Source organism: Lutra lutra, chromosome 14 (assembly GCF_902655055.1).
Source record: "Lutra lutra chromosome 14, mLutLut1.2, whole genome shotgun sequence".
NCBI lineage: Eukaryota > Metazoa > Chordata > Mammalia > Carnivora > Mustelidae > Lutra > Lutra lutra.
This window is the reverse complement of record NC_062291.1, coordinates 10,222,382-10,236,818: the sequence shown is the minus strand read 5'-3', so window position 1 is coordinate 10,236,818 and position 14,437 is coordinate 10,222,382. Positions and strand designations below refer to the sequence as shown.

General features: G+C 38.0%; 1 protein-coding gene across 8 annotated transcripts in view; it reads right to left on the bottom strand.

Moving 5' to 3' along the window:
* Positions 1 to 14,437, bottom strand: part of RYR2 (ryanodine receptor 2) — a 738,447-nt gene that overhangs the window by 168,094 nt on the left and 555,916 nt on the right. For all 8 annotated transcript variants that reach the window (XM_047702071.1, XM_047702073.1, XM_047702075.1 and 5 more), the window contains 7 exons: positions 11,688 to 11,857; positions 10,299 to 10,519; positions 8,858 to 8,948; positions 6,537 to 6,677; positions 4,705 to 4,868; positions 2,423 to 2,501; positions 88 to 177 (listed from right to left, as the gene is read on the bottom strand). In XM_047702071.1, coding sequence (XP_047558027.1) covers positions 88 to 177; positions 2,423 to 2,501; positions 4,705 to 4,868; positions 6,537 to 6,677; positions 8,858 to 8,948; positions 10,299 to 10,519; positions 11,688 to 11,857 — 956 coding nt within the window. The remainder of the gene's footprint in view (positions 1 to 87; positions 178 to 2,422; positions 2,502 to 4,704; positions 4,869 to 6,536; positions 6,678 to 8,857; positions 8,949 to 10,298; positions 10,520 to 11,687; positions 11,858 to 14,437) is intronic.

The following is a 14,437-nucleotide window of genomic DNA, read 5'->3' as shown; positions in this document are numbered from 1 at the left end:
ACAATAAGACATTTAATAAGAAATTACATAATAAAAATTTCAAAATAAATTATAACTATATAACCACAAAAAAAAAAAAGCCCTCACCTTTTCGGATAATAGTTTATATGGCTTCATTAATGGTTGAACTTTAGACGAGTCTGAATATATTTCTCCATAAATCCATCCATTTGCCAACTTAAAAAAAATCATCAAAATTATTTTACATGATTAGTTGGGGAGAGTGTGGGTGTGCATTGTTTAAATACATTTCGTAAAATAAATCTAAATAAGCTAAGACATTAAGTTCTGAATCCCACTCAGCATAATTTAATATAAAGAGTTCCACCCTGACCAATATTATTTTTGAGTAATCACTGAGAGTAATTCTATTCACCCAGAGATTAAACATACCCAATCTTCCTTAAACAGACCCAGGTCTGTGACTGGGTCATGAGCACTCCCTCCCGAAGCAGACTACGGGGTGCCTGGCTCCCATGATATTGATTCTGCCACATTGTGGGACCCTCCACCTAAGATGTTCTTTTCATTTTTTTTTTTAAGATTTTATTTATTTATTTGACAGACAGAGATCACAAGTAGGCAGAGAGGCAGGCAGAGAGAGGGGGGAAGGAGGCTCCCTGCTGAGCAGAGAGCCCAATGCGGGGCTTGATTCCAGGACCCTGGGATCATGACCTGAGCTGAAGGCTGAGGCTTAACCCACTGAGCCACCCAGGCACTCCTTTTCATTATTTTTTTAAATGCTTTTTTGAAATGCTCATTTTTAGAGGAAAACTGGATGATTCTGCCTTATGGAGAAGTTTTTCTGAATAATGCTGCCTGTTTGTCCGCTCCAGTACTCAGCGATCTCTCAACATGTTTGTTCCGCATTATTTTGCTCACATACATATTCTGTATCCATCACCGCTTCCCTAGCTCCTCTCCTGTCCGCCTACAGACTCGGAGGAACTGAACTGGAATCCCTCAGGACAGCCTTCCTGGACACTTCCTCTCCATCACCACCAGCTCAGGACCCAACAGGGTCTTTATGGAAAACAGAACTTAACTCCTACTGACTCACCTCAGAAGTAAACCTACTGAACAAAGAGCCACATATTTATGAAACCAGAAAGAGGGTTTCTCAGGAGGAGACCGACTGGCTGAGGCAAGACATGAAACTGATAGGAGTCCAGCCGGGTAACACGGAGCTGCCAACACAAACGCCGCAGAACCCGCCCTGTTTGACCTTCGCTCTGCCAGCAGCTCGTGCTTATCTCAGATTCCTGGGTCCTCAGCTCAATTTCTCCAACAAAAATTCACAGCCATTCTCTCTCAAATGTAACCAGGCTCACCGCAGTGTGAGCACTTGGCCACAAGCTTTGAGAGAATTTCACGGTAGTGCGATATGTGTTACTTATCTCATTTGCTTGCACCAATTTTTTTTTTTTTTTTGGACAAAACAGACATGTCTTCTGGCTATGGGATTTATTCTTAGTGACCTGCAGATCTCCTCAGTAGTAAGACAGAGGAGTAGAAGCTGTAAAAAAATCACTCAATTTCAATTAGTAATTTTCAAGGTTTTAGCTAACATAAAATTATATATAAAGTTTCTTCAAAAAGATTTCTGAGCCAGAGTCACCTTTTCTGATAATAGTTTAAATGGTTTCATTAAGGGGCGCCTGGGTGGCTCAGTGGGTTAAAGCCTCTGCCTTCAGCTCAGCTCATGATCTCAAGGTCTTGGGATGGAGCCCCACATCGGGCTCTCTGCTCAGCAGGGAGCCCGCTTCCCCCCTCCCCCTGCCTGCCTCTCTGCCTACTTGTGATATTTCTCTGCCAAATAAATAAATAAAACCTTAAAAAAAATGGTTTCATTAATGTTTGAACTTCAGACGAGTCTGAATATATTTCTCCATAAATCCATCTGTCATGATTATTATTTGTACTTATGATTACTTTGTACTCCCACAAACAATATGTGTTTAGAAACTAGATTTATGACTTCATAGAACTTTAATTCCTAAAACTGTGTGTCTTATGAAAAAATTCTTTTTTAAAGATTTTGTTTATTTATTTCAGAGTGGGGGGAGGGGCAGAGGGAGAGAATCCTCAAGCAGACTCCTATCAGAGCACAGAGCCAGACTCAGGGCTCGATTCCACAACCCTGAGATCCTAATGTGAGCTGAAACCAAGAGTCTGTTGCTCAACTAACTGAGCCACCCAGGCACCCCCTTATGAACAAATATCCTTACTCATATGTGTATTACACATAGGTTAATGGCAGAACTAAATACTGTATCAGCAAATCATAATTAAATGTTCTTTCCCAATCTAGACACAGCTTTCACTTTAAAGTAGGAAACGGTCACCATCAGATATATCTGAGCGGTGACCCATCATTGGGTATACTCAGTCCTGAGTTAGAATGTGATACTCTGACTTTTACCTTGTCCATTGACCATTTGTCATGAGAATGCTCTGCATACTTGTTAATGAAGTATTCCAGCTTCTCAGGAATTGTAATACTATGAGAAAAACAAAGAAAAAAAAACTTGATTTTTTTATAGAATTTACAGGAAATCATACCAATAATTTACTCACAACTTATGACTGCATAAATCCCACTGGATGCACAACTCTTAAAAAATCATCTTAATAAGGTATTACTTTTCCATAGTGTAGGAACAAAGTTAAATTCAAGCTGTAATGTTCTATCTGCTCATCTTAAATGAATTCATACATTATTACGGCTCAACATAAGTTATATATGATAAAAATTATATATAATATAAATAAAAATAATTAAAATATATTCAAAGATAAGGACAATAGATTATACCAAAAAAAAATTTTAAACCTGAATCAAGATACGGTTAGACTTAATGAGCTTAAAGACATACTTCTCTTCCATATTCATTCTTTGACGTTATTCTCCCTTTTTGAATTAAGCCTCATCTACAACAACTGTAAGTGGGTAAAAGATGGCTGAAATCTGGTTACATTTTTTAAATGTACTAAAATTCCATATTAAGTCATACATCTAGTGATGTGTAAATGATTTTACATTTCATGGTCTACATATAACATTCTAACTGTTGTTAATACAGACTATAGTGAAAAGCTATTCACGCTTTGAGATAACACTTATTTTTGATTCCTTTCATATCTAATTAATATTTGATCTCTTGAACAGATGTTGAGTGCATGTAGGTGATAACCAAGTCTGATGGTAAATATGGGACTTCGGAAAATTAAATATACTGACGAATGGAAAATTATATACATATAATTCCATTCATTCACACACATAACTTACTAACACAATTACCATTGAGAACTGATTTCTAAAAAAAAAACCTAGCATAATGATACGGTTTATTGTTCTTTCTTAACAACTTTATCAGTCAGTAATTGAACTACAGCACACAGACATATCTAAGAAATAATATATAAAAATCACAAAGATGTAGAAATGATTGATATCAGTAAGTAAACCTAATCTGGTAAGAATTCCCCAAAGGGACAAGCCTAGGCAAATGAATACACATGCCCGATGGTTGTTAATTAATTAGAGTTAATTAATCAACACCAAGACCATGACATGCTCTGATGTTATTTTAAAATCCTGGATTATACTGCATGTTAGCAAACCACAAACTTACCCATGTAGGAACTGAACATGTGATAGTCTGATTTACTTACATCGAAGAGATACAAAGGATCAATCACATAAGCCAAATACTGGGGGGGCAGAGTCTTTTCTCACAGGACTGTCATCAAATACCAAACATGCAAATGTAAGGCATTATCCAACTAATGGCATACCACTCGGGTTGAAATTTTTATCTGTTATGGAAGCTAAACCAGCCAGGGGCTGCCCAGACCTAAAAGTTGAACTCCCAAGCAAATTCAGATGCTGTGGATGTAGCTACCAAGTGACTACCTTGCTAACCACTGATGGTGCAGGGTCACCATGGAATCGATAAGATAATGTAGCATGAAGAGTCAGCTTTCCTCCCCAATGGGAAACCATGGTCCTACTCAAAGACAGTAACAACAGAAATGCTGAGACTCCCAGACACCTGAGACATCCCACTTGCGAAGCGATTTACCCAACTAAGTACAAGTAAGAATGTTGATAATGTTAGGTAACATTTTATCTGTGGCTAAGGGTATTGCACTGCAGTCTAACTGCATGCTCAATTTTCCACCAATATTCTCAATTGTTATTCCCTGGAATCCCATACTTTGCTTTATGATGTTGAACATCAGCTTCTGCCCCTGGGCTCTGCTGAGATGTAGTGATGGTGGAGTGATGTCCCAGAGCTCACAGGAACAGCTTGGTCCTGCATGCTGGTATCACCCCCAGTCAGAGATGAGAGACAGAGGTTGGATGCAATTATTAATAAACATTTAGGGTCAATTTTCAACTCAAGATAGAGCCGATGGGCTTTCTTGATTCTCATCACTATAGGTATTACCATGTGGTTATATACAGAGAACCTGGGTTCTGATGAGTCTCCTACAAGATACATCTTGTCTACTTCTGATATTTGGGTAATCATAATTATTACGACTATCATTTTGTCAAGTAAAGGGACCCCTATCAAAAGGATACCAATTCAAAGGGGGCATGGATTAGAGAAAGTTCACTTTAGTACCTTATTCAATTTCAGACTTCACACATCATTTACAATAAAAATCTGCTGCAATAGAAAGAGTCCATACTTTGAGGTATCAACAGGTTGTGGGTTAAAGTTCCCTTCAGAATCCATTGATGACTGTTTTTCCATCATACTGACATAATTTGACTCCATGTAGTCTGGGGGCAAAGCTCCCGCAACTGCACTCAGGCAAGGCAGTGCCAGTTTGAAAAGTTCTTGTTCATATTTCTGGGAAGAAACAGAGGATCAAAACAAACCAACAAACAAAAACAAAACACACACACAAAAAAAAGCAAAAAAAAAAAAAAAAAACAAAAAAACCAAAACAAACAAAAAACTCTGTATTACTATTGAGCACAAGTTGTCAAAATGGTTGCTGTGGCTGGCAAGATATTTTATTTTATTTTTTTTAAAGATTTTATTTATTTATTTGATAGAGATCACAGTAGGCAGAGAGGCAGGCAGAGAGAGAGGGGGAAGCAGGCTTCCTGCTGAGCAGAAAGCCCGATGTGGGGCTCGATCCCAGGACCCTGAGATCATGACCTGAGCCAAAGGCAGAGCTTAACCCACTGAGCCACCCAGGCGTCCCTGGCAAGATTATTTTAAGCAAAAATCAGAATGACCCTAGGCTAACTTAACTCCCTTAGAGAATTCTTCCTCTAGCAAATGGGAAATACAGCCTGAAATCCCATCAAACAGGAGAGAGGCTGAAGTCAGACCGACTGCCATTATCATTTAAGAAGAAAATCTTGGCTTCTCCAAGAGTGGTTATCCAATACTTTATGAACAATATGAACGTTCTAAATGTATAATATGTCTTGATGACATAAACATAATTTCAATCAATTGCATAATTATAGAATATTGCTACACCATATTATAAAGACTACATAAAGGGACATTCCAGAGAGTAAAAAATTTTAACCAACCGGTATCATATTACAAAGGTCTAAAAAATAAAATGCTAAACTAAGAAAGAAATTCTATTGGGAGTATGCACAAACAAAACTTCTGGGAAGTGTTATTTATACATTAATTACATAACTGATTAAATTTATATTTACGATTTTTTGAATAAAAAATTATTATTTAAAAATTACCTCACTTTGAGTGTTCAGTTTTAAATTAATGTTCTGAATCCTTCTAAAACTGCCTTCTGGGTATTATTTTAAAAAGGACTCTCAGTTTCCAAAGGCAATTCAGTGACAAAAAATATCAAGACGTAGCTTCCAACTGTAATCACGGGTGAACTTCACTCTCGTACATAGCAAACTTCTGGATATCTTGCTCCACTTGTCTAATATCGTGTATCCAGGAATTCAAACTGATTTGGATTAACAATTTAAGCAGAAGCATATAAAGCAGGCTGCTCTGATTTTCCCTGAAGAACTATCCCCACCCCAGCCTTGTGAAAATACATCAACTATTCCTTATAAATCTGCCAACTATCACAGGATATCACATATAGAAAGCAACACAAAGTGACTTAAATCTCCATAGCAGCAAAGCAAGAAAAGCCACTAGGACCACTGGAATATTACAATTTCATGAGATTGCGTTTGTTTATATTTGATCAGATTTCTTCATGGTTTTAAGATCCGGTGACCAGGGAAGGGTTGAGTCCAGGTAAGTCCAAACACACCAGAAACTTAACCACGTGCGTAATTTCCCAAAATGCTTAGCCATTTTAAGTTCGGAAAGTGTTATGATCACAAGGAACAGGTTACCATAATGATTACTAAAATCAAATGTAAATGGCCTTCTCAACATTTGTTAGACATTGAAAAAAAAAAGAAAAGGAAAAAGAACTAAGTTTTAATAAGATAATATTTCGCTAGGAATATTTATAGCTTTTAAATGACTGCATCACACAAAGTCCATAAAATCTTAAATCACCTTTTGAGACAGGGCGTCAAAGATGCCCCAAAACAGCTTTCTTGATAAATGAAGCTCTTCTTCAGAGGCAGCTCCAAAGTTCCCCCATCCTCCAGGCAAACAGTAATACTTCCAGCATCTTTCATAATGATTTGTCAGCAGCTAGGTGAGAAAACAATTATAAATGCAATGAGTGAAAGATACCTTTTACATTTTTCCCATTTCCATTTGACATTCAAATGCCACGTAATAAGGTCAACTGAAACAAAACTGCTCAATCTCCTGTGAATTCTGGAGAACACTATTTATTACCTTATATACGATGCCTGTTTAAAATTTAACACTGAGCACAGTATGAAGACCCAATGCCCGATATAACTCCTAAGTGCATCTTGGACAGCATTCTTTATGAGGCTGGCTAGGGATGTATCCCTGAGTCCTATACTTGTTGCTATCATTTGCTTGGTTTTATGAATCATGATCCTTTGGATAAGCACATGTGTGCTTAATGAAAGGACTGATGTCAGGATGACCCAGAGGCTCAAGGGAGTATCTCTATGACGCAGCAGCTGAAATGTACATTAGAAGGGAAATCTACCTTTAAGCATTTCTGCTTCCTTTGTGCCAATCCTTAATCACCACACTTTAAGCTTTGCTCCAGAAATTCCACCTCTAAGTAAACTTCCCAAACTACTCCATTTCAGTAATGTCTTTACCTATCTTTCTTTGGTGGTTATTTACCTATATTTTATTTTATAAATAAAATATAAAATATTTATTTTATAAATAAAATATAAAATATTTATTTTATAAATAAAATATAAAATATTTATTTTATTTTACCTATATTTTATTTTACCCATATTTCTTTGGTGGTTATGCAATTTATTATCTTGCCAAATGTCTGTGTTCATCTTCCGTTTTCATGTGTGTGTGTTTGGTTTGTTTCGGACTACACTGTAAGTTTAAAGGCAAGGATAGAATCTTCTAATTTTGTAGTTCTTCAGCAATTCATTTTTGATCTTTAAACTAACAAACATGCACAACCACTTGAATTAATAAAATGATCTCTACGCATCAACTATACATTTTTGGACTCTCTTTTCTGTCATGAAGGAGGGAAACAGATCAAAAAGGACAGATGTTATTAGAACAAACTACATCTCTTACTAGAGAAGTACTTCCAGATTGGTCTTCCTCTCCATTACAAACCACACACACACACACACACACACACACACGTGCATACATACATATGATTTAGAAATCTCAAATGATGAAACAGTGAGATTGAGTGTGTTTGGATTAGCTTGGAAATATCTACAACATGAAAGAATTTATCACATAAATTAATACTATCTCTTTTTTCAGGTACCTTCCAGCTCATCTGTATGAAGAAAATTTTGTATGAGAAAGCTCTTCCAGAGGATAAAAACTGTAAAAATGGGATTTTTAGTAAGAATATCATTTATTCTGCCTCATTCATTAATCTACATTTGTTAAACCAAAATGAATTTTTCAGGGAGAAAAGCCATATCTGCCAGATGTCCAGGGGTGCTGAGAGTTAACAGCTCAAAAAATTGACTCATTTTTATCTCAAACTTCTTTTTGCCAGCACTGTTACTGGGTGGCCATGAGGAAAATGAGGTTTACCAGATGCCTGTGCAGAAAGGCTCCCCATAGAACAGTCATTACACGTTCTATGACCTCCATCCACAGACCATGCTATTAGATGTATTAGGACACACCAAATATTTTAATCCTCAATCTGCATTGTGATATTAGATGAGAGAAAAATATTCTCAGGTCAGTAAGACAGTATGAGACTCGATCATTCATGAACAGAATAATGAAGGACAGAGAAAATGGCTAATTCTTCTATACTCAGTGACAAACTATGAACAGCATAGACAGAGAGGTTATCTTTGAACTCTATGACATAATATTTGGAAACTGCCATGTGATTACCAACTCAGAAAATGGGTGTTTGGACAGCCTGCTCTTTATCCCCAGAGGCTGCTAATATTTCAGGCCACACCTACTATATGTTTTCCACCCTTAAGGATACTTTGGCTCATGTTTTCTTTGTGGCTCATTTTCCCCATTGATATCCATTTCCATTCACCTACAGGAAATCAGTCTCAGAACGTCTACGATCTTTCAGGACTTCTTTTATTGTGATGTGCACAGTTCTCAAATTTACATGCCTGCTTTCAAGACCTGGAAGAAATTTTCCAGCATCGAAAATCAAGCATGGTGTTTCTAAGAGGGGTGTGTGTTGAAGGGGAGAACAGTCAAGAGGACCCAGTAATCCTGTAACTACAGACGTTTCCCCTACTTACCTTAAGAGGCATCTTTGCATGTTCATTTAATAATGGGACGTCAAATACTAATCTTCGGAGCAAGTGCTGCATCATAGAAGGTCTCAGTTGGCTGGTGGAACAAAGTTTATTTTAATAATGAAGGGAAGTAAAAAATAAAAATAAAAACACACACACAAAAAAACAAAAACAAACAAAAAATAATGAAGGGAAATGTCTCTAAACTAAGGAAATAATTCATGAGACTATGTAAGCCAAGAACCTGTACCTACACCTCTCTTCAGAAGGGGTTACTTAGGTGCCCCCAAACCAAAGATTAGCCCACCACTACACAACTGTATAAAGTTACAATTCCAATTCGTCTTGATCCCGTAGATCTGAGGTCCACTCCCTATTTGCTACAGATGTTCCTCTTCTCCCTTCACTTCCCAACAACCCACCACCACAGACCCTACTGTTTCCTGAGACCCTTGCTCCAGTAATTATAGCAAGTGCTTCTTCCCTCATTCCACTGGCCAGGAAGGGTCTTCCATGACTGAATTAGAAGCAAACACAAGAAGGAGTGTCGAAAACAGGAGGGAGGGGAAAAAAAAGCTGAGGCAGAAATTTGGCCGAAGGAGGAAGGGAAAGAAAACTCACACAGCCCTATTGTGTCAGGTCAGCCAGAATGGTTCACCTCATTTAATAAGGAGATAGTTATTTTGGGCCCATTTTACAGAATTTTAGGGCCAGGGGAATTAGAGACATAACCCCTAATTTTACATCTCCTTCAGTCCCATCTGGTTTCTGAACCCACATACATCACTGTGAGTGAAAACATTTCTTCACCAGAGCACTGTTAGGCCACACATCTTCACCTGCTCTTGAAATTAGAAGGAAACCATCACCGAGCCAGTGGCTTAAGAAATTTCACTTTAGCTGTCAGAACTCCAACAGGAGAAGGTTATGTTCTGGCTTTCAGAGTCAGATATTTGAATACTTCTACCTATGGGAAGTGGTTTTCCAGGATGAAGGAAATAGCCTTCATGATCGCCACAATAAGTAATGCTTTAATATTATACTGTGTCATCTTTTATTTTTCATAAGTCTCTCTTTTCCTTTCTCTTCTGGAAAAGGAGTTAAAATCATCACACATCGTCAAAAGGGGAGAATCTTCCACTCTTAAACAAAAGTGGCCAGGGACTCCTCACATAGTTCCCCTACCTACCAACATTCAGAACACGGGTCCAGCACTCCGTCCAACTGCCATATACCCTAGAGAGACCTGGAGCAAGACTCCTGCACTTGACCCAAAGCAAGGGTGCTCTGATTCCAACCTTGGGTACAGGGCACTCCCTAAAATGAATTCACTTTTCGGTATGGAAATTTCTTCCAAAATCCCTAACCATTTGTCAAGGGCCATATCATACATTCTCTCTCTCTCTCAAGCAGCAGCTTGACACGGTGTGTGTCTCCCACTTACCCACAAATAGAGAGTAAACAAACTTCTATGGAATCCCGCTGAGCTTTGGTGAGAGAGCAGCCCTTAGAGAGTCTGTACACAGTGTGAAGTAAGGAGTCAATGAGAGAAGCATGGTGCTCTGTGCCCGCAAAAAGGGGGGCACATCTCGTTAACAGAGGCAGTACGGCTGTGCAAAGGTATCGATTGAGGGCCAAGGCCATGTCTGTAGCACTCAGAGCAGCCTGGAAAGGAATCGTGAGAGTAGAAAGTCATTTGTGTTTGGCAGGGGACAACTCTTAAAGGGATGAACGTGTGGACATGGGCTTTTGTTCTCTAGAAAACGACAAGTACATGAACAAAGGAGATGTTCTCCAAGGTTCTGTCTTTCAGTGTGGCCCATAGGATTTTTTACCACTAGAAACAATCAACTTTCAATCGCTCATCAATAGATAAAGATGAAGGGTATCCGTAGTGCTAGCTCCTTCCTCGAGTCTGTAGTGCTAGCTCCTTCCTCGAGAAGCCCAAGAGGCTCACCTCCTTGTCATAAGATAACAAGGGGAGGATGGATGGGAGATGAAGACACTAATCAACGATATTTAGGGATGGGAGTTATTTACATTTATATTTTAGCTCATGTCCAGCAGAATCAATAGCCAAAGGCCGATTGTCTTATTATGGTATCAGCTCTCCTGGTTAGGCTCAGAATTTCAAGTGAACACACCCAACAAAGGAAAAAAAAATTTTTTTTGCTTAATTTTAGGATTCTCCTTGCTTGACTTTCCTGAAAGAGCTATTATCAACTCAAGATCTGATTTCCTCCAGAATCAAAAAGATCCATGAGTGAGACTAAAAAGGGTATTATTATAACTACTGAAGTAACATTTAGAGTGTCAGCTTATTCTACAATGCTTCGGACAGTAGAATATTTATACCAGTAATGACAGGTTCTCCATGTGGGCCATTGGATGGACAGGAGAAATTTCAGCCTTATCTGTGCTTTAAAAATAAAGACACCAGAATGATACTGTAATTGGCACAACTCAACAATGTCCATTAAACATTCTTAATACTGTAACTGCTTTCCTTGAGAAGCATAATTCTTTAGGCCAGTTTGGAAGTTAAAAGGAGCCTCTGTGACTTCCCAAATTAGAGTTATTCACATTTATTGTCCTCCGTAGTACCCAATCAGAATTCTTATATTCCTGAGGTTGTAAGTTTTCTCCACTATTCAGTGAATTCCTTAGGACATAGTCTATTTTATTTTCTCTTTACCTACCACCTTCCTAAAAATGTAATAGGTAATCCATAACATTTAGTGACCATGAATAAATGAATGACCATATCTATGGAGACTATCACAAGCCAGAGAATGAAGAGTCAAAAGCTGATGTCAACTGTTCAGATCATTACCGTATCTAAAGAAGCTGCAGCCCGGAGATCTGGCAGAAAGCCAACCTCGAGAAGATGGAGGAGGAAATCTTGAACCTCAATCCCATAGACCCTGTCAAGGAACAAAACCATGGCTGCCTTGTGATCTGGGCAAAACCCTGCAGACATGTCAGGCTCCACCACATTCCCATCTAAAAGAGAGAAGGTGACATGTCATTGTTAATGGATAGATTACAAATGGCTTCTCTCCAGCCTTCTCAAGTTTTAAGTCAAGTTATCAGTTGAATGTTTTTGTTTTTTTTTTTTTTTTTTTTTTGTCCTTCTACTACCCACAAGCAAGTGCTGGGAATTGGCTGAAGGATTATGCCAGTGCAATTTAAATTCAAAGTCATTCAAAATATGACTTGGGCACCTGTTTATTAATCGCATGTATCATCAAAGACATAGCATTAGGTTAGATAATGAGAAGAAAACATGAAGGAATCCAAAATCTACACTGTAAAACTATCAGTAAATACCATAAAAAGCTAAACTGTAAAGTTTTCACTGTTTTCAAGAATGAGAGCCTCTTTTAAACACTAATAAAACTCACATAATCCTATGTGATAGTCATGGTTGATTTACATATTTATGACTTAGGCAATTGCAAAATGATGAAACAACCCTATGAATCACTTTGACTTTCAAATGAAATATGTCTCATTAATCATAATAGCATTTAACGACATTTGAAACATATTTGAGAGTTATAGTATTTTTCTCTATTAGTAGTCAATATTTGATGCCTTTATAATAAGTAAATCTCTTACTAGAATTCCATAGATGCACAGATTGGGAACCACCGATATGAGGAATTGGGGGATTATGTACCAATTTAAGGTACTGGAGGGCAGATTTGTTTCCTGTTTGACCATGTGATAATGATTCTGCTATTGAGGACAAATAACATTCTGCTATTGAGGACACACTGTAAGATTCTACAAACGACATCATGAAATCTTTAATACTGAGGCAGTGTGGAGTAAAGAAGGACCCGGGTAAAGATGATACACCAACATAACCATCCTGGAAAAATAAAGTTACAACATTTTTGTTTTCCTTCGTTATTAAGGAATGGATTTCGTATCTGAACCATGAAACGAAACAAGAAATAATATTTTAAGGGAAATTACATTAAGGGCTAATATGAAATAGCTTCCATCCCCTAGTAAATTATATTAACACCCAATATACCTATTACTTTTCTCCCTATAATTAAAATAATGGGAATAATAGCGCTTGTTTGTGTTGGTATCAGGCACTCTGCTAGGAATGTTACAGACGCGCTCTCACACAGTTTTCAAAACCACACTGTGAGGCTGGTGTTCTTAGCTACATTTAAAAGATGAAAGCCAACCTTCAGGGATGTGAAGTAACGTTCCCAAGGTTGTACAACTAGTAACTGGCAAAGTCGGATTTAAACCAAGGAAAATCAGATTTAAAACCCAACCAAAGCTGATTTAATCCTTACTGTGAAATCAGTGTGCTATACTTTTTCATCAAAAATCTGTATGAATTTCTAGTTTAACTCTCCTAAAAATCACATTATTAGAGAATTTACATTTAAAAGGTCCCCAGATTTTCACATACAGTTGTGCCTGCGGAAATGGTAAGCCACCCACTGATCCTGAAATGAGATTCCTTCGCACAGACATTTGTTTCCAGGCATGTTACAGCCCACAGACCTGGGACTCAGGACACATCCATCTGCTACCACCTACTGTTTTATCTTCACCGTCTCCTGAACACACTGGAGACTAAAAAGCTGGGGAACGGCCTCTCATCAGACTTCGAGCTTATGAACTGGAAGGAGGAGGGCCAGGTGCACTGGGCTTAGCCTGTGGTACCTGCAGTATTCCTCTGCCTGTAATCACGGCCTCGGACAGTCTGTCCAAACCAGCCGGGGGCTGCACACTGCAGGAACAGAACATCGACTTTGAGACCGTGTGCTTGCCCTCAGGTTTCTGAACCCCTCCTGCCTGCATTATTACTCTGGGTCACACTGCAGCTCTAACACATGATAAAAGATTTTGAGAAAGGCCTCAGCTATCACTAAGGAAGAGGCAAATTTCACCTACTTAATACAGAACATACAACAATAATTATCACTGAGGAGTGGTGATGTTTAAAGAACCAGTGGACGTGTCCCTGGAACATACAAAAAGCTACTGATTTCACTTTTAAAGTTGATTTAAATGAATGCCGCAGCAAAATTTAAACATACAGTTTTCTGTCTACATTTTCCAAAAAAGGAAAGTAGTAAGAAGAAAAATGTAGAAATTTAATAATAACCAATGGATTGGGTTTTAAGAGTCAACCTTCATCATGAGTTTGATAGTTCACACGCACACAAAAATCCTTTAATCCCAAGGTAGACAATACAGTGCATATTTATGAAGAAGAACATCACAAAATAATACAATTACAGGACAACTAAGTGGAAGAGGAAAGAAACCAACTTGGAAAATCTTAAAGGCTGGTAGAAGCAGGTAAGTGGAGCAAAATTAGGAGACATATAGAGACTTTGGGGGAATCTGAACAGGACATCTGGCTTCACTTATCGCCCATCTCTTGGTTCTTCGTTATTACTAATTTTACCTTAAAATGTAGCACTTCTCTATTCCCTAATCTGTGCACCACTGGTATCACTCTTATCTTTTTCCTGACAGTGTCAGGTCTGTGGCTCAGAATGTAGGGAAAAGAAAACACATCTTATTTAAGTAAATGAACAG